At 34.2% G+C, this 22,009-nt stretch overlaps 1 protein-coding gene across 4 annotated transcripts in view; it reads right to left on the minus strand.

Moving 5' to 3' along the window:
• FAF1 (Fas associated factor 1) overlaps positions 1-22,009 on the minus strand; it is a 524,128-nt gene that overhangs the window by 264,388 nt on the left and 237,731 nt on the right. For all 4 annotated transcript variants that reach the window (XM_007077228.2, XM_007077231.2, XM_007077229.2 and 1 more), the window contains one exon: positions 9,929-10,034. In XM_007077228.2, the coding sequence (XP_007077290.1) occupies positions 9,929-10,034 (106 nt within the window). The remainder of the gene's footprint in view (positions 1-9,928; positions 10,035-22,009) is intronic.

A 22,009-nucleotide genomic window follows, 5' to 3' on the forward strand; every position in this document is an offset into this window, starting at 1 on the left:
GGAAGGTTCAGTCTCTTACAATATGGTTTCTCTCTTTCTAGCTATCTGCTTTTTAAATTTTAACTACCTACTTGCAAAGCAAGGAAAACTTTATCAATATTATTAAATTTTGTCTTCATGGACAACTTGAAAACAATTCAGTCTGTATCAATCAAATAAGTCATGGCACCTTGATCTCTAACAATGAAAGAGAAATTACATATACATGATAGAGTCTTATTTAGAACCTTTTCTTGTTCTCTCACTCCATTGGCTAATCCTGGACTCTCTCTGGAGTGTATTTTATGATGCTCTCCAAAAATACATCAATAAGACTTATACTTTTCCAAATGGGGGTTATTTAATCTTAAATATGTGCCCCCACACAAATATGAGCATCACTGTCTTTTGTACAGTCTTTGTTTTAGAGGGAAAAAATATTTTCTTGGATGCCCATTGTCATTTCTAAAGCTTAACCTGGGAGGTTCCTCTCTCACCTTCTGGAATTGGCCAAATCACATTTATTTCTTCACTGTTTTTTTTGTTTTGTTTTGTGTTTTTAAGTCTCTAAATCAACCCCAACAAACCTCTGGCTTTTATTCTTATGCCTTCAATTATACTCAATTTGTGGGGATTTGGCTTTTCTAACATAAAGATTTTAAGAAATTATCCATAATCAATGTGTGGAATAGCTATAGCCAAAAAGGAAAAGATTCCTTCCTTGACTTCATCTGCATGGATACCATACCTCTGGAGACCACAGGCTGAAACTGGTGGCATTTTAAAAATCCTATTTTGTACTCTTAAGTGCAAATCCAGTTTGTTTTCCACTGTTACGCATAGGACTTTCCCAGCATTACTGTTTTCCAAAGTACCTTCTTCCCTTATTTCCTTCATCCCTTTCCATCAAGTATTCATGTTCAGTATTATTTCTCCCCCTGCTCTCCCTCCACCCCCCATGCATAAGCTGTAAAATAGATGTAAAGCTTGGTGTAAGTCCAAAAATTTTATGATCAAAATACATACTTAGCAAATTGTTTGGCTAAATCTTTCATGTATGATGAAAGATTATTACCACAATTCATTAGCAAATTATAGACTTTGAAATGTAGGCAGACAAATATTTGGCCCTGTATCAATCAATTTGGACCAGCTGGGTAGAAATTCACACAATCCCAGGAAACCCGGGAAGTGAGGTGCTCTTTCATTTTTCATTCACTTGAAACATTAAAGAAAAATTATCATTCTATAAAAATGTCCACTTCTCAAGATTTTAGCAGAGCCATTTTAGATTGAGTTTTATTTTCAGTCAATTACTACCTTAGTGACCAATAAACTGATCATTTTTCTTTCAATCCATTGTGGAAGAATAATGCCTGGTGTTATATAGGCACCTTAATATTGGAACATTATAGCCCACCTTAAGATCTAAATATTTAATAATGGTCCTATTGCCCTAAAATGGGGAAGGGTATACTTCTACATACACTAAATCAGCTTGGAAACTAATTTTGCAGTTCTTCACAATAAATATCATTAACATTCTTTCTCTGAGCCTCTCTAGCCTAGTAAGGTGACCCTGTACAAAGATTCTGATTGATCCTATGTCTGTCTGTTTTGGTTAAGCTACTAGGCCATATATGGGGACAGCTGCACTTTGGGAGCAACTTAAAACAAATTTCATCTTAGTGGCATCTAATCCAGTGCTTGGTAAAGACGCATGGAGAAGTCAGTGTCAAAATTAAACAATGCCGGCTTTGCAATGAGCAGATGCTTTTGCCTTGCAGCTGTAAAAACCTTAAAACAATCCAGTACTCTACTGTCTGGTCACGCAATGACCACAAAGCAAGGAATACATTTTGTCATTTATAAGAAATGTTTGCTACAAGCTTTTAAAGTCTTTTTTCTTTTAAAAATATGTTTAAAAAAAGGAACATATTGAGGGTTATAATAAGGTTAATATAGCTCTAAACTGAGCTATAGGATTTTTGTTTAAGTTTTATTTTCCATACTAAATATGTCTGAAGAAGAACTCCTTGACTAGGTAGCATTAAGTCATATACAAGACACATTAGACAAAAGAAAAATGATCATAAACAGATGTTGTAAGGGGTTTATGGCCAAATAATCTTTGGTATATAAGGATAAACATGTAAATAATTTTCAACATGTAGGCCTTAATATACCTTGACTTGATCTAGGTTATGTTTATGAGCACTTTACATTCACTTACCCAACCTCTGATTTACTTCTGTCTCTCTCTCTTTTTTTTTTTTTTTGCTGGTGTTGGGTAGGGAGAAGAATGAAGAAGTTATTATTCTTATTTAATGGCTGGAGGATACTTAAATGTTAAAATATTTCTCAGCTTAAGTAACCCAGTACCTACCAAGGTCTGTTAAAAATTTCAGCCTCTTCCAGACCTTAGAAAAAGGTTTCTTTCTCTTTTTCCCTTCCCTTAGAGGACAGAAGCTTGTCTCTGGCATCAGGAATCTAGGGGTTAATATTTTAATGCTGAAATAAACTCTTCTTCATGAGGAGAAAGGCTCAAACTACTATGCCAATGAAACCAACGAATCAGCCCCACCTAAAGTAAGTGATTGCATGGTCAATCCACGTCTGCTAACTGAAGTCCTAGATTTAAAGATAGCTTTGTATGGTACCTACAAGAAAGAGAATCTAGTAGTCTTACCTTCGATTTAAACTGAAAAAAAAAAAAAAAAAAAAAAAAAATTTTTTTTTCAGTAAGCATTTCCTAGTCATTCATATTTTTTCTAGAAATCCTTATCTCCCTAAGGATATCAATTTATTTACACCTCACTGCTTATAAATTTCATTATGTTTTGTTGGTTGAAGGTTTGAGGACTCCCCTTATATTCTTCCCCATCTCAAAACTTATATTTCAATGAACAAAGTCCCAAAGTAATGACATTAATAGGAAATAAATCAAATTTTATTTTAAATATCAAAGAAAGCATGTTACCCTCTATTAAAAGTCTTTGAAAAATAAAAATTAAAATGTTTTTGTGGTTGTTTTTACATTTCTACATTTTATTTCCTAAGACTAATTAAGACATATTAATATATAAAGCGTTATTGGTGTCTTATGCCTTTTAAAGTATAAATGCTAAACATTCATTTAAAGAGACAGGCCAAACTTAAGAAATAATCTTCTCTATGAATTATTTACAATTATCATTAACTTACATATTACTGGCATGATTTTGTTGTATTCTTTGCTACTAACTATAATTAAAATGAACTTGAATTATAATGTCAGTATGCCATCAAATAAAAGTATAACATGTGACAATATATCACAAGAGAATTAAACTTAAAAGTATAAAAACATACAAAATAATTGACATGTCCTAGATGTGATCTCCTGTATCTTCACACACATAACTTAGAAGAATTCATTATTTTACAGTGTCAGTATTCCAAATTACAAGTATTGTACACAAATAGCTTTAAGGATAAGAATAACTATAAATTTGCACAAACTGGGCTTGCTATATCTTCTTGTTATGTCATAATAACTTTGGCTAATTATTAGTATTATGCTAAGAAGAACCACGTGAAAATATGTTTGGAACTGCATTCCAATTTATGATAATTAATTCTACAATTCCAATTCACATTTAATGGACTTTAATATACTACATATTTTTACAGGACCACGTAAAAATTTGCAAAAACGGTTGGCTCAAATAAACGTTCTCTATTAAGTGCAATTTATCCCTTTGGGTTCACTCAATAACCGCAATATATTTTTGAAGTATATATTTTACTCAAAAAATACATAAGTAAGTCACAAACCAAAAGCTAACAGATGTGTGACTTCTAATTAGTTATAATAATCTCTGCTTCAATGCCATTAGAATGAGCCTTTCTTTTCTTTTGAAAACTAAAAAAGCTTTCCTTTGAATTTTAAACTGTCAGGGTGCTTCAAAGTCAATGTACGAAATCTGCTTTGATTAAAATTTTAGACATCTACAGTGATAACTTTATGAAAGGAAAATATTAAATTATAATTATCCTAAACAGACACAGTCTTGTGAAACTAACCCTACATTCATGTTAAAACACAAAGAGTTGAATATAATGAATTTGATTCATCCTTGGACACAAAGCTTCACCACAGTAAACTCAGTCAACTGTTGCTCTTGCGCCTATATTCATGGTGCTTAAATAGCGCACTTTAAAACAAAAAAAACTCCAATTGGCTTTTCATATATCCACCCTCCCCAAAAATAACGCACTTGAAAAACTCAAATGATATGAAAGGCTTCAAGGCCTCTTTTCTCCCTTTCATAGCCCTTTTTTTTATTTCTGTTTGCAGTAATCTGCCTTTCTCTTTCTCTTTCTCATTGCTACAGAGCAAGCGAGGAGGCTCAGAGCTTTGAAAAGGGGGCTCAGTGTGTAATGGGTCCACTAGAATTAATTTACTTGCACCAAATCCATTGAGCACAGAGGGTTTTTTTTCCCCCTCTCTCTCTCTCTCTCCGTCTCTCTCTCTCTTCTCAAATCATTTGGAGTCGAACGCAGCCCCCAGCCTTTGTAATTCTAGTAAAGCACTTAAAGTGCACAGTAGGTGTTCATGAGGACCATCTGGTCAAAAGCAAAACAAGCTGCTGATTTTGCCTTTGAATAGAATGAAGCAAGTGTGAATTAGTCTCTTCAATTAGCACTATTACAACCTGTCAAGTGCATATTGTAAAACAGGATTATTACAGTATTGGTCACCAGTGCAATTATTTACTCTCTGCCTTTTCTTGCATATAAAAATGTCTTATGTTTATTAGTTTCTGATAACTGAACATAATTTCTCCCAACCCAGACATTTCGAAACTACCTACACACAAATCAGAGATTATGAAACATGGTCAGCTAAGAAGATGTTAGGATACACATATTTTAAGTAACAAAGGACTAAAGCATTGTCCTTAAATCTTAACAAAATTTCATTGTTCCTATCCTCTTGAAAGTAGGTGAAGGAATACTTAAATACTTAATTTCCCATAGAGATTATTCTAAAATGTTTTTGGAGAGAGAAGAGAGAAAAAGACTTGTCAGTTTCAAATGGCCACATTGTAAATTTTACTTAAACTTATTTCCTACGGGGATGATTCATTAAGAATCACAGGTAACCTCAATATTTATAAAATGATTATTAGCAATTTGTTCGCTTTAAGTGGTATGACTTCAACAGATTATAACATGTAACTTGAAACTAATAATATACATGCATATTTAAAAGAAACTCATAATCTCCTTTTCTGAAAGCTGAATAAAGGCTTGAATTCATTGCCCAGTTGCTTAAGAAATTATGTCTTTCATTCTTGCTAAGATGTCACTTGTGATTTCAAATTTTAAAAAATCAAACTATGATATATGCTAATTAAAATGGGTTCATTCTAATTGAGTTTATATATGCCATTTATTTTGAAGTAAATTTATAAATCACTTAAACTTTTAATTAAACAAGCACACAATTTAATTTACTCTCTTGCATATGCACATTCTCAGCTACTCTATTCTTCAGTTCTGTGCCAGCACCCCCGCCCTCTCCACACTAGAAAACAAACAAACAAAAAAACAAACAAACAAAAACACCTATACTTAAAACATTTAGAGAAAGGGCATGTTAGTTAAACAGTTATAGTCAACCCAATACCAGAAAATTGCTTATTAGTACAATCTGTAAAAAACTACATGTTTAATTGTTGTTAATGATCTCCAGCATCAGAGGAGACTAGTTTGAAATATACGTTAGTCAAGCAAGTTGAGAAAGTAGCAAGTAGGAAAATAGACATAAAACCCAACACGTTTCAAATTTGCAGAATCAGACTAGCCTCATGATTTCACAATTATTTAGTCAAGATTATTTTTAAGGACTGGTATGATTTATGTATTTAGTTCACTTCTCATTGCTAATTCAAACCACTGGCTTCATTTGACAATCACTAGTATTAGTAGTGAAATGTTTTACTCTTCTAAGCAAGATATATCTTTATAGGTTGTCAATTTTTCCATTTCATTTCCCTTAAGAACTAAATCAACATTAATAAGAACAGTGAGAATTCTAGGGTAAAGTGAAACTTGGAAGAGGATTTAAATAATTCTAAAAGCTATTCATCATGCTTCTTGCTATAACAGATAATACTCCATGATTCCATACCAAAAATACTTAGGTTTCTTATCACTGTTATTCTGGGTCATGTGTGTATTCCTTAAATTTGTATGACATCTGCAAAGAAAAGTGGATATTTTGCCTAATAGAAGCTTTTGCAATAGTAATATGGACAACAAAGAATTAGTTTCCAAGAAAAGTTGGCTTGATTTCAGGGACTTCATATCCTTTTCCACACCTGGGTTTAGGATTTGCAGTAGGCAAATTGATCTTTTTCCTTTAATTTAACCAATCCCAAGTGCATTTGTAATCACAGATTTTAACAGTATTAGAAAGTAGTATTACTACAATCAATATAATGAACTGTTTAAAAATCTGAATTCTCAGTGAAGAAAATGCATTAAAATTAGGTAAGCTCGTTTGAATCTTCAAAGAAATTCACTGTTTTAAAGTGTGACAAGTAGCTACTTCAGGACCCAAAAAGGTGGAAAGAAAGACTGTCACAAAGTTACTGTCATATTATCTGATAATTTGTTAAATGGAAAAAAGAGAAAGGATTTTTAGGCTTACAACTACTTCCAACTTTCCAGTCTGACCGTTTTATGCTATCAATGTCTTTTCCTCAAGTAGAAGGATAATGTAAATGGAATGATTTGTAAAGAGATTAAAAAAAAAACCCCAATATCTAACTAGCCTAAATTAAAATCTAGAGCACCCGAAGGACATAAGTCATGCATTGTGAAGCAAGAGAACACAGAGCCAGAATGAACAAACACTTGCACAACTATCGGTTTATCACCACTAAGTTGCATGAACATATGGTCACTGAAGAGTTTATTTGAAATTCAAACTACATCTAAGTTCTATTTTCTAATTCAGTATTTTAAAAAATGTATTTTGTCTAATTAAAAGTTGAATTCATAGGACCTTTTCAACCCTATTACATTTAATAGAAATTTCTCTCTGGGACAAAAATATTACAAAAGCTTTCTCTTGTATATGCAAGGTTTTCAAAATTTAAAAATATCAAAAAAATGGGCTTTTTTTCCCCCACCTATAGCAAAAATAAAATACTCCTACACTGGAAAAAAAATCAGGTGGTTTTTCTTCCTTTCCCTCACATATTGGTCAAAATTCATTCTAGGAAATATTAAACAACACTGAAAAGAAACTGATGACAGAAATTAATTTATAATTTAGGATGTAAGGCATCACTAAGCTTCTACATTCATAGCAAAAATTCTAACATTTCTAGTACTACAAAAATTCTAACATTTCTAGTATGACAAAATCATACTGACATTATATTTTTATTGTGTTGCAAACTGACTTTTAATCATACAACAAAAAAAGCCACATACTTAAGTGTCACTCTGGGTTGCATGGCTGTAGCATAAAAGCGTCTATTCTTTCCCAACTACCTCCCTGCCCCCCAAGTATTCCACAAGTTGAAGAAGAAAAGTCTTAGGACTAGACCTACAGAGTGTAATCCCAGGCCTAGAGAGTGTTATCCATATTCATTTTCTAAGTTGTACAGAATAAAAGAGCCTACATGTACCTGTCTACTCATAAAAGGCAACTGATATTAGAAACTTCATTTATTTTGTCCTGGCACCTAGCATTTCAAAATCTTATTTTAAATAAACTTAAAAAAAGAAAAAAGAAAAAGAGGAAACCAAACTCTTACAAAGAAATACGTTAAGAATATCTGTCTTTGCAAAAATATTTCTAGGACATCTTTCATTTAGAAAATGGTATGAAAAGGTTTACTGTTTTCAAGTCCTTGAGGCTTAAAATATATTTGATAATCTAAATTGCAGGCAATGGAGAACAGTTTCAGCCAACTGTGGCGCACAATGGCACATTTACAGAATTTTAAATATTTCTTTTAATAATTGATGTAGTCATTTTGAATCATTCTGCATAGGATATCAGGTGTGAGCAGATTGCATTAACGCTGCTTAAACATTTCAACTTGTCAGTATGGCCAACTCGATTTCGGAAATATTTGCAGTATTTTCCCATCGAAACAGTAATAAAGGCAAAATAAATATATGCCACTACTTTATAATCACCGAACATTAATGAATATTTTATGTCTTTTTAAATCTCCCTGTTTAATTTAAAAGGGTGAAATTAAGTCTCCTCCTTGCAATATGCCAATTATCTGTAAATCAAACAATAACTTGGCCATTATGCTCCTTTTTGTTAATATAAGAGAAGCTAATTTGAAAACACTGAATGGCATTTTTAGACTATCAGTTTAATAGTCCTTTCTGCCCTCTTGTGGGAGAAAATTGAAACACACTCAAACTATAGAAACTGGAAATGTTTAAAAAAAAAAAGTTAAAATTTTGGCTATAAAAATTTCAGTCAGAAAGGAAATAAAGAAGTGTATATTCATCCATCATGCATTATACTAGTCTTCAATTTAAGAAAGTAAATCAGAATGAAATTTACTTCATATTATTTTTGCTTTTCTTGATTAAAATGGAGTTACTTGTTAGAAACTAAATTTCCTTATTTAATTACATCCAATATATAACTTAAATTTTACCACCATAAAGTTACCAGAATAAATTCTGCAATATAGCCATAGTTAAACATTATTTTTAATGTAAAAGCAACAATGATTCTCCAAGGAATTAAAACTTTCAATTTAGAAACTAGAACACCCATTGTAGAGGTTAAGAATGAAATGGCAATTAATATTTTTAAACCCTGGGGAAAAATCAAATTCAAGCTTATGATTCAAAGTATGGGCAGAGAAAAATTTACTAGTCAACCAACTATTCAAGTGATAAACAAAGAAAATAAACTTCAAACAGTGATTTATTTACGGCAAATTCAGAAGTTGAAATTCATTGACAAAACATCAAAAAAGGAAACCATTAATAGTCTAACCACTGCTAAAACAATTCATATATGTCTGAAAAATGACTAGGTGAAAACAACTCATTCTTTCATTATGACATTAGTAATTATTTTAACCAATGTAGTCCAAGAAAAAAATGATGAAATAATCCAAGATTAAACATAATTCTCTTTATAAAAATATTAGTAGACAAATGATTGTTGTCTTAACAACTAACAAGAGGTAATGTGTTATAACTGTCATTTCAATGTTTCTAAACACAAGTCCTGTCAAACCCTTGAATATTTTCCCCCCATGGAGATAAATTACTGGCTTTTAAGTGGGTGGGGCCACAGGCAAGAAGGTACCTTTTCTCTCTTGGGGGCGGTTCTTTTTTGAAACAGTGGCCCTGGTTGGCCACATTGAAGAAAATATTAACACTATAAATAGACTCTTCTCAGATATTCTGAGCTAAATGACTGACAGTCTCCAACAGCATTTCACGAATACTGTCCAACGTTGGGATTGAGCTACTTAAGCAAAGCTTTCTCAAATTCCTTTTGGAAAAAGCCATGTTGTAAATAATGTATTTGAAAGCAACCGTTCAAATAAAGTACAAGCATGTTCGAAAATGCATGTTGTCCACAATTTCCAAATTAATATTTTAAATCATTACTATAAAACCATAAAATGCATTATGTAATAACAATGAGTTATTTCTAAGCAAGGTTTTAAGTTGACTATTTTAAGAGTTATCAAGAGCTCTCATTTATAACATCTATCTTTCTAGGTCAAGTCATTTAATATATCTACAGTAATCATTGATGCTCCAGTTAATTAAAATTAAGAACCCAATAATGAAACATAAAGAGAGTTTCCAACTAGAACAGATAAGCCCTCTTTAACAGGGTCAACATTAGCTATAATGAGCTACCTTTATTCCTTAGCTGTGAGACATAACTCACCTCTTGAATAGTACTGCTTCCTGAGAAGTTCAGGTTGTACTCCCGCTGGACTTCTCGGTGGGTGATGATCAGCATGAAGTTTTGATTTAATGACTCCTGCAGGGCACTGAAAGGGTTGAAAGAAAAACAAGGAACTCTGAGATGAACATGTTCTAGCTTGCTTTACAGCTAGCTGCAAAAACCCCAGGAGTACCATAACCTCCACACAGGCATGTCCGGGCCCAATGTTATCATCTCTTCAGCTCCTAAAGGCAAGAGAGCATGCTGAGAACAACCAAGGGGAGCTAACCTGTTAACTCCTTCTCTACCAAGGTGTTTTTAAACTTCAATTCTAAACACTTTGCATACATAAGAATTTTCTAGAAGTCATAGGCTATTGTCTACTATGTATTTCCTCCAAGAGAACCAAATTTTTCAATTATATCAAATTCCAAATATATTACTAAAATGTATACTCAAATGCTCTGGTTCAAATCCAAGTGAAACAGCTGTTTTAGAAGAACAGAAATATAAAATACTGTTTATACTCATGAATGTTGTGTAAGAATAGAAATATGGTTTCAGTCAAAATTCAGAAGATACTGACTGAAAACTACAGAATTTTAATTGTTATCCCCAGATTCCTTCAAAATATCTGTGATTTCACTTAGGACTCAGAAATATACAGAATTTAGACACTGGGAGAATTCAGAGCAACATTAACCAAAATGTTAGAAATGTATCAGAACTATGAAGAGTAAATGAAATTAACCACCTAAGACAAGAAATATAAGTCATAGTTCTATTTGTTTATGACAATTTTAAGAAGCACTGTTAACACTCCAGAAAATAAAAATCTGTCACCATTATGTATGAATAATCTATACTGGCAGCCTCAGGTATAACTGTGCCAGACTGGTGGAGGTGGGAAGACAATTTGGGTGTGCTACACAGTTGTGGCCTTTATTATTCTTTCTTTGCTAATCTGTAACTATATGATAAACATACATTCAACAGAAGATTAGGGTTAGGCAGTTAATCTCTGTCCCACTGTCTCCCATAGAGTTCCCAGGTTAATTATAGACTAAAAATACCTAGGAAACACCAATATATAGCATAAAATATTACTGATCAAAATCAAAGGAAATAATACCTAACTAAAATAGAGTTTCTTTAGGCAGGAACCTTTGTCACTGTATCCTTAGCACTTAAGCATAATGCCTGTCACACTATAAATATGTAGTAAATAATGAATAAATGGTGAATTTCCAGAAGGCAAGAGTCTTACTCATCTTTGTATCTCACAAAGCAATGTTACTTTCTTGAAAACTACTATAGGTATTAAGATTTTGATTAATTTATTTATCAACATTAACTCAATGTCTTACATTATTCCATGTGCTAAGAATATCAACCCAAATAATACATAGGTCCTGTCCATAAAAGACTTCACAATCAAATATATAATTTGACAAATATATAAACAGCCAGAGTATAATGCAATAGGTACAACTGAGAAATTGAAAAAAGTATAATGAAAACATGGAAGGAAGTGCTCAATTCTGTCTCTGAAAGAGGGAAATGGTTACGGAAAGCTTTAGAGGAGAAGAAAAATATAAGTTGAAATATGCTGGATAAGTAGGACCTTTGTGTTTATCATTTGGAAGACAAGAAATTTTTGCTTCATCTGGGAAAGACAGAAGGGTGGCATTTTTTAGACAAGGAAATAACAAGTGGCAGAACGTAGTAAGTTCATTCACTCAGTTAACAAATATTTATTGAGTACCTACCTATGTTTATGACATTGTTCTAGATGCTAGGGGTTCAGCAGTGAACAAAAAAAAAAAAACAAAAAACAAACATGATCCCTGCTTTCATGAGACTTACATTCCAGTAAAGGATACAAACAATAAATAAATGAGTAAGCAATTTTAGAGAATACTAAGTGCCATGAAGTAATAAAATAGGATTACAATTAAAAAGGTAACAAAGGAACAGCGTGAAGGGAATTATTTTCAACAGAACAGTTGGGGAAGGCATCTCTGAGGAAGTGCCATTTAAGTTGAAGCTGTTATGATAAGAAAGAGATAGCAGTAGTCTGATCATGTAGGTCCTTGCAGACCATAGTAAAGAACTTGATATTTATAGTAATTGCACGGGAAAACCACTGGAGGTTTTAAACAGGGAAATAGTTAAGAGCTGACTTACATTTACATGTATACAATATTATTCTGGCTGTTCAGGCTACAGTGAGGAAACAGTAAGGCAGGGAGAGCTAGAAGAGTTAGGAGGCTAGCCCTGGTAAGAAGTGGTGGTGACTTGGACTAGGGCAGTAGAGGCAAAGATGGTAAAGAGTTGTCAGGTTCAGATATCTTTCAGAGGTAGAAGCCAGACAAATTACTGATGGAATGAGAGAAAAACATAACCTCAAATTTCTGGCCTAAGCAAATGGAAGGACAGAATTGGATTTAACAAGGAAAACTGGGGTGGGAACATATTGGTTGGGGAAATTGAGAATGAAGTTTTGGACATGTTAAGATGCCTATTAGACATCCAAAAAGAGATATCATGTACAGCTATACAGAGGTGAAGGTCAAGGAAGACAGCTCAGAGCAGGACAGTTGACAGCGTACAGACAGTATTTAGATTTTGTGGGCAAAAGAAATAATCTAGAGAAATAGTTTGCTTAGAAAAGGAGAGAGGCCAGGATGGAGCACCAGGCATCCCAATCATTTGAAATCAAGCATAGGAGGAGGAGTCAGAGTAAAGGAGATTGATAAGTGGTCAGTGAGATAAGAGAAAGACCAAGAAAGTCTAGCATAAGGGAGTCAAAAAAAGTGTTTCAGTTAGGAAGGGCATGAGCAATTACACCAACTGATGCTGAGATGTTAAGTACAATAAGGTCAGAAAAAGGACAACATTCAGGAAAAAGCTCATTATGACCACAGCGAAGGGTGTGTGAAAGGCATGCAATGTGGCTCAAACAGAGGCTGGGTTAATTGTTCAATTATCTGCATGCTAAATGAATTTGGGGTCAAAAGTGGCAAGTAATGAAAAGCCTATTTGGAGTTCAAGGCCTTTCATAGGTAGACTGACTTCACAACTATTCTTCAAAATTTGGCTTTTGCTCTAGAGATTAGCTAACTTCTCATGTCAGAAACATCACACCATACTCAATTCAATCTCTGTTCATGTTATTCTCATCCTCCTTCACAACCACCCTACCAATACTGCAGCTTTCAGACCACCTTATGACGTACCATTTTTATTTATTATTGACCTCCTTTTCTCCCAATTCCTTTATCATATACTGTATTTAATAATTATAGCATATTTTGTACAGTTTGATTTGTTTCATGTGTGGAAGTCCTCAATTCAAAACTACAAGTCTTTTAAAGATAGATATCTTATTACTCATCAGTATTTCCCTTGGCAACTAGCATAATAAAAAGTGATTCAACTGAATCCTATAAACATTTAAGGAGTAGTTAGTGCTGCATATTCTGAACTGCATATAAAGAACTACTAACTGTCATTTTTTTTTTGAGACATTCACTCAGATAGTCATTCACAGATTGCCATTCACTATCTATGAAGTGCCATTTTATTCACAAAATTGTGGTTCAAAAAGGTCAAGTAATTGCCCAAGGTCATGCAGATACAAAAAGATGAAACCCAGTTTCTAAATTATATTTAATTCTATGTCCTTTACACATCAGTATCCTATCTCCCAAATGGCTAGGCTGCTTTGGAGATACAAAGATGATTAAGACTCCTGCCTGCTAGGAGTTCACAATTCATTCATTCCTTCTATAATTATTTGATTCCTATTATTTTCATTTATTCATTCAGAGAGAGTGTGAGTGAGGAAGGAGGGAGGGAGGGAGAGAGGGTAGGGGAAAAAAAAAAGAGAGAGAGAGAGAGAGAGAGAGAGAGAGAGAGAGAATATATCTTAAGTGGGCTCCACACTAAGCATGGAGCCTGATATGGAGTTCAATCTCACCACTGTGAGACCATATCCTGAGTGGAAATCAAGAGGTGGAAGCTCAACTGACTGAGCCACCCACTTGTCCCCTTATTATTGGTTATAGTCAAGATAGACTACTCATAGAATTTAAAACAGATGTGAGGATTGTGAAGAAAGGAAACGGTACTTTGAAGTAATACGAAGAAGAATGGATAGTAATTGGACACGTAGATATGGAGGGTGACTATAGGCTAGTTTGAGCAGAGATGGAGATTGGAGAATATAGGGAAAAGTGCAGAAAGCAATAAGGAAGAAGTATAAGGGGATGTGATGAAGGGTTTGTGAAAAAGAAAACTTCAAAAAATTAAACACGACCATTATGGAGGTTTCAAATGCCAGGCTAAGGAGCTCAGAATTCCAGAAGTCTTGATTATTGTATAGATCCTCCTTTATCTTTACATATGGATCTACACATGTCTAATACTTTTAGTGCTTGCCTTTATGCAATTCTTTAGATATGTCTCTTGATCTTGACTGGCAGACCTGTGCAGTAATTTTGCAAAAGGTTTGTTAGGACCAGCACTGACTCAGACTACTTTAGAAGAACATCACTTTAGTGTAGTTCTACAATTCCTGGATAGTCCCGGGGCAAGGTAACTAGGCAAGAAAAAATATTTATAGGTTTAAACTGCTCAAGAGTCACAGAGCTAGATTTGAATCCTTGGCTCCACTACTTGCTAGTTGTTGGACTTTGAAATGTCAATCATACATTCTTTCAATGTATTTGCTGAATGTCCACCACATACAAGGCCCTATTTTAGACACTTAATTACTCTGTAAATTCTGTTTCCTCTTCAGGAAAAGGAGAATAATCCTTCATAGAACTGTGAATATTAAATTTTAGAAAGCCAAGTGGAAATTTTTATGGCATATAAGCTTTAAGGTGCCCTGTTATATAACTTAGTGGAATCAGACCACTTTTTTTTTTTAGCTGTTTTATTTTTATTTTGAGAGAGTAAGCAGATTCATGGGAGGGAAGTAGCAGGGGAGGGACAGAGAAAGAGGGAGAGAGAGAAGCCCAAGCAGGCTCCAAGCTGTCAGCACAGAACCCAATGCGGGGCTTCATCTCAGGAACTGGGAGATCATGACCTGAGGCAAAACTAACAGTTGGCCCCTTAACCAACTGAGCCACCCAGGCATCCTGAAAACGGAACACTTTTGAGGGGTATTCATACTCTGAAATCTTACAATGACAGTGAAACATTAATAAAAGGATCTATGGTGTTTTTTAGTAGCATGTTTTAGTTCCATTCCTCTGCAGGAGTTCATAGAGGATAAAACTTTTTTTGATGCATTGAATGTAATTTTATACTAGGCCTAATGTTATCTAGACTCCCTCACAGTGTTCTCTTTTTACACAGGTCTTATTTGGTGTTGATATACCACATTCATATTCCTTGTGAGAATGGTTTGTCTGGAGGAGTAAGCTAAAGATATTATTTGTGACCTCAGACTCCAGCCTCACTCATTCACTTAGCCATTAACAATGATAGCTAGCCTTTAATGAGTGCTACTAGGCATCAGGCATTAAGAAATTCATGTCAACTTTATGACGTTATGATTATCATTTTCCATTTCACAGATGGCAAAACTGATGTTAAGTTACTTGCTTAAAGACACACACAAAATAAGAAGCAGCCACCCAGGTCTAACCCTTAGGATTTGTTTTCCAGGTACTGAGAAAGGGAACCCAGTAAGATCACAGGTCTACCTTCACTGAGTTTATTGAGAGATGGGAAGATAAGTAAACTTACAATTCACATATGGTACTGTTTGCTAAGAATGCTAATACCACTTCTCCTAAGGTGCTATGGAAATAAGGAGGAAGAATACCTAAATTTAACCACAGAGGCTTTCCACAGAATCTGGCATGTGAACTGAGTAAATTTTGTTTCTTGGTTTTCTGAGGTTTTTTTTTGGGGGGGGGTGAATTGAAATGGGGGTGAAAGCTGTAAAGAATTTACTGTGGTGACTGGTATAATTGGCAAAGACTTTATTGCTACAATATTATCTAGACACAGATTCTAGCTGCTACTTAGCAGAATGATATGAGTCCTCATAGCTATTGCATCTAGGAGCAATTTTTTAACAGTGCCTTCTAATGGTTGATTAGGATAGCTAGCCTCAGTTAATCTACCTTCAGGCAGTCTTTTACCTTCAAAATGCAGTCATTCATGCTATGTAACTTTTAACCTTTATAATAACTCTAAGGACTACTGCCAACCAAAGTGGGTGGGTGAGAAATAACATGAAATGATTTTTTTAATGGCATGTTTTCACTTCAATTAGAGGGAGAAGGAAAGGTATAAGCAAATGTACAACCTTCAATTTTAACCCAAAGCAAGAAATGGTTTCGATAGAATATATATTCTATTCTCACTGTAAGGTATTTAATTTTTGATTCTTCATCATGATTTTCCTTTCAGTTAGAATATTTGCATTTACCAACAAAAAGATTTTTTTTCTACAAAAGATAAGAGCTGTTAAAACTTGCCACTGCTCTACCCTCAGAGAGTGAAATTAATGTTTAAATTGTAATAAGAATCACATACATTATTCCCAAGCTTTAAGCTAGTGACTATTTGTAAAAAATACACTACAATATAATACAATGAACATTCACATTTTTAGGCAATTAATAGACCAAGTGCTAGATATTTTCATATATACCATCTCATAATTCTCCTAGCTAGTTTCTTCATTTTAAAATTGGGGCAACAGGGGGTGGCACCGGGGTGGCTCAGTTGGTTAAGCAGCCAACTTCAGCTCAGGTCATGATCTCATAGTTCATGGAGCCCCGTGTCAGGTTCTGTGCTGACAGCTCAGGGCCTGGAGCCTGCTTCGGATTCTGTACATGTCTCTCTCTCTGTCCCTTCCCTACTTGCCACTCCCTCCCTCTCTCTCTCTCTCTCTCTCTCTCTCTCTCTCTCTCTCTCTCAAAAATAAATAAACATTAAAAAAATAAAATAAAATAAAATAAAATAAAATAAAATAAAATAAAATTGAGGGGGGAATGATACAAGAGAGGGAATGGAAGGAAGGAAGGAAGGAAGGAAGGAAGGAAGGAAGGAAGGAAACAAACTACTCCCTTAAAATTCTCAATGTTATAGCTAAGCATCAATATTGAAGCCATCAACACAATTCCAGCAATAGTTCCAGTAGAACATCCCGCTCTGCTTTCTTTTTTGTCCACAAGTTTTACACTTATAGTGCCATTTCATTAGTAGAATGTCCACCTCTGCCTGGGGAGATCCTATTCCAATTAAACTATGAACATTTATCAGAAATCAAGAGGCCATCTATAAAATATCTGCCTTCTAGTAAGTACCAATTTCCCTTTAATTCACTGGCTTAATTTAATACATTTTATATTGCCCTCCAGTTTTAAGTTTGTTTATTTTTTGAGAGAGAGAGGGTGCACGTGCGAGCGGGGGAAAGGGCAGAGAGGAGAGAGAATAATCCCAAGCAGGCTCCATGCTTTCAGTGCAGACCCCAAGCCAGGGGCTCAAACCACAAACCATGAGATCATGACCTGAGCTGAAATCAAGAGTCAGACGCTTAACTGACTGAGCCACCTGGGCACCCTCTCCAGTTTTTTAATAAGGAGAAAATAATGTATAGCAAATCTTAACACAAAAGCCCCAGTAAGTAAATTTGAAACTACATACATTTTTATACATGTGGGCATAAAAAACCATCAATTATTAGCCTCTATGGATCAAGTACTGATAAAAGCAACAGCATTAAGAAATAAACGTAACGGGTGCCTAGGTGGCTCAGTTGGTTATGCGTCTGACTTCGGCTCGGGTCATGATCTCATGGCTCATGAGTTTGAGCCCCACGTCGGGCTCTGTGCTCACAGCACAGAGCCTGGAGCCTGCTTCGGATTCTGTGTCTCCCTCTCTCTCTACCCCTCCCTCACTCACTGTCTCTCTCTCTCTCTCAAAAATAAACATTAAAAGAAATTTTTTTAAAAAAGAAATAAATGTTAACAGTCTACTGTCTTGACTGAGTTCATTTCACACTGAAAGAGCACTTTAGAGATCCTCTTTCTGCAGAAAGCACATGGCTATTTAATATGTATAATGCAGTGATTTTTCAAGGTTAGCTTAACACTGCATTATGGTAGTGAAACAATCATTTGATCATCATGTAGCTATATACCTGTTGTTAATTCCTGATTAATAAGAAGAGGAATGGCTGGGGTGCCTGGGTAGCTCAGTAGGTCAAGCGTCAACTCTTGATTTCTGCTCGGGTCATGATCTCATGGTTCTTGTGGGTTTGAGAACTGCATGGGAGATCTGCACTGTCAGTGCCTGGGATTCTCTGTCTCCCTCTCTCTCTCTCTGCCCTCCCCGGCTTGTGCATACACTCTCTCTCACAAAATAAATAAACATTTAAATAGAAGAAGAGGTATGGCTTTCTTCCTGCCAAATAGCAGCAGGCCTATTTTATAGGGTAGCGCAGTAGCAGGCAGGGTATCTTGCATCCAGAATATGACAGTAATTTAAGAATTTCCTTTCCAGCAATTTCTTAAATCAAGAATTCCCTCTTAAAGTCTTCAGTGGGCAGATTTGGGCAGCCTATACCCTAGCCTTCCTATTAAAATAGTTAACAGTTCTAAGAGAAACATTGTTATAAAGTATACATCCATCAAGATTAAACAACCAAACTAGGAAACACAACAAATTCAGATTTAGGTTTCAGGGCTCTTATGGGCTGAATGTTTGCGTCTCTTTGGAATTCACAAGCTGAACGACTAATCCCCAATGTGCTGGTATTTGGAGGTAGGGCCTTTAGAAGGTTAAATTTAGCTAAATCATGAAGGCGGCGCCCATTATGGGATTAGTGTCCTTAACAGAAGAGGAAGAGAGACCAGAGCTTTTTCTCTCTCTGCCACGTGAGGACACAGCAAGAAGGCAACCATTTGCAAGCCAAGAAGAGGGCTTTCACCAGGAACCAAATCTACCAGTACCTTCCTTGATCTTGAACTTCCCAGCCTTCAGAACTGTGAGAAATAAATGTCTGTTGTGTAAGCCACCCACTCTATGGTATTTTATTATAGCATCCTGACTAATACTAATACTAATACTTATTACATTAACTAATGTAATAAGGGTTTTTAGAACTTTTGTATTCACCGCACCATGTAAACAGCTGCTATCAGTTGAACACAAGCTTCTAAATGTATAAATATATAAATATATACACCTCCAAATTAAAACCTCACTCATTGAAATCCATGGTAGAAAACAATATGCTTTAGTCAAAACTCCTATAACTGGGAGAAACTTAAGAATTGTACATTTTTGGCTGAGGTATGCGCAAAATGGGTGAAAGGGAGTAGGAGATAAAGGCTTCCAGTTATGGAATGAATAAGTCACAGAAATAAAAAGCACAATATAAGGAATATAGTCAATGATATTGTAATAGCATTGTACAGTGACAGATCATAGCTACACTTGTGGTGAATACAGCATAACGTATAAACTTGTGGAATCACTATGTTGTACACTAGAAACTAATGTAACATTGTGTGTCAACTACACTCAAAAAAATTTAATTGTAAATAAATAAATTTGCAAAAAACAATTGTATGTTATTGTATGTAAATTTGATCTCTATAGAAAAATGTAAACCATATAAATAAACTCTTGAACAATCTGATAGCTACCATTTTGCAATTGGATGGGCCCCTTATTTTTATCTTCACAAATACAACAGACCTTTTAATCAATGTAAATGGAAACCATGGATTTGTTGACACATCATGTTCACTGACACATATAGCTTGTTGACAGTGAAATCATACTTCTCAAAATAATGCTGTATATGTAGTTACAATAAGTAAAGTATTAACACCAATATAAAGATTAAAATATTTCCTGTTTCATTCCTGCTGTGTGTATATGTTGTTTATTTTCTTGTAGTGGATATTTTAAACAAAACTATCAGTATAAAGTACAGACTTAGAGGGCTCATTTCCAGTAGATTTTACTTTTTAAATATGACCTGAATCTGAAGCAAAAACAGTAATTTTTTTCAAATTACTTTATTAGAAAAAATGTAGATAATATACTTCAAATGTGCTACTGAATTTTTCATTAATACTTCATAATTTATATCTTCCCAAAAGGCCCTACAAAATGTTCTCTTTTTTGTTTCTGGGAATATTTTATGATCTACAGCGATCTTTTTATCCTTTCAGATACATCAAGATTTTAAATTAAAAAGCATCACACATGGCAATTTAAATTTCCATTCTAAACTTACAGAGTCATATGAGCTCTTGTCAACAAAAGACCAAATTTACTATAATTATGGATTATTTACACTAAAACAAAATAAGAAATCAATATGTAAATGTAATGTTTGTTGTAGCTAATGCAGCCAGCAATGACAGATTAGGTTCAAATAGCAATCAGTTTGAAAATCTGGCACATATGTAAATGAGCTAGGGACTTGATGTTTACATTTGACTGTATTTTATTCAGGATTTTTAAATTGTCTCAGGAAGAGCATAAAAATAAAATGTTAATCTTTCCACTATAAATACAACTTGAGCCCTTATCATAACTGAAACTAGGTTTTGCTCCTGTCCAGCTAAACTAACATATGATACTAATAATTCTGAGCTGCAGATTACATCATTCTTAATTAACACTCTGCTACAGTTGTTAACATCCTCCAAGACACCATGTTATCATCACCACAAGTTCTGTAACAATCTTAAAACCACGTTTAACGAAGGTTGGCCTCTTACCTTGCAGCTACTTTTAATTGCTTTCTTTGCTGGCAATTAAATATGTCTAGATAAACAAACATTTGGTTTCACATAATTCTTAATAACATTTTTCATGATAATTTCAAGTTCAGGTGTCTTTATAATTACTGTTTATCAATATAGTGATATATTGGATTCAGCAAAATGTATTAACCAAAGTACGTAAGATGAATCAAAATGTGGTAATTAGTGGTGATAGTGATATATTGTGATCCATCAAGTAGTTTATAGCAAAACTGTCAAAAAATAATTCCATCCATGTAGACAAAATGTGAAGAAAACAAAAAAAAAATTACATTTACAGATATATTGATTTTTGTTTCATGAATTATGACCAAGTTTCTGACTGTTCATTAAATCAACTATAGAGAATACCTGCAATTCTTTTTCAAAGTGTGATGTTAACAAGCTAATATCTGTGGTCACTGACCTATCAATAGGCAGTAAACTGAATAAATGGGTTTGGTACATCAATCCAATTAGATGTGTTGTGAACTCCATCAATGCTTTAATTGGAGAAAAGTTTCTTCTTTCATCCAGAATGCATAACTTCAGGGAAATGTCCTTTTATTAAAATAAGCTACTTTTTAGTAACCCCCTTATTAAATTTTGAAACATTTACTAACCCAATACTTTCTAATGTCACTTTTACAAATTCTAATACTCACTAGAATTAAATTTAAGTTGAACAGCAGTCACAATAATGTACCTGAAGCACCGCTTATATCCACTAATTCTTGAGAAATAATGACCTACTTTAAAAATGATATATCAAAGTGTTATCAAATATCATAATGATTATGACACTGGTAAAGTATTCCCAAAGGTGACTATCCTTTGTAAAAACAACAAAAAGTTATTTTGTAAAGCATTTTGGAAAAAAAGTTACTTGATCCATTCAGAGTATTTACTTCCATATACAAAGTTTTCACAAAATTGTCATGTGTAGGCCAGTTAAGATCTCTCTTCTACGCTGCTAACATCTCACAAATATTGATCAATAAAAAGTCACCATGAAGAAGACACACTCATAGAACAACCATTTCAAATAACATGTCAGAAAATTATTTAGACATTAAAGCCTACTGTGTGGGGTTTTTTTTTCGGGTTTGAAAATAAAAATACTTAGACAAAAAAAGCCCCCCCTTGGAAGTTGTTCACCTCTTCCTAAAGGAGCTGCATCACTTTGTCCATCTTCATTTAAAGGATATTATGAGCATCTACTTTACACATGAACCAGGCTGAAGTGAGACGTTATATTCAGGACCATATTCACTCTGACCTTTTGAGC

This window comes from Panthera tigris, chromosome C1 (genome assembly GCF_018350195.1).
Source record: "Panthera tigris isolate Pti1 chromosome C1, P.tigris_Pti1_mat1.1, whole genome shotgun sequence".
NCBI classification, from domain to species: domain Eukaryota; kingdom Metazoa; phylum Chordata; class Mammalia; order Carnivora; family Felidae; genus Panthera; species Panthera tigris.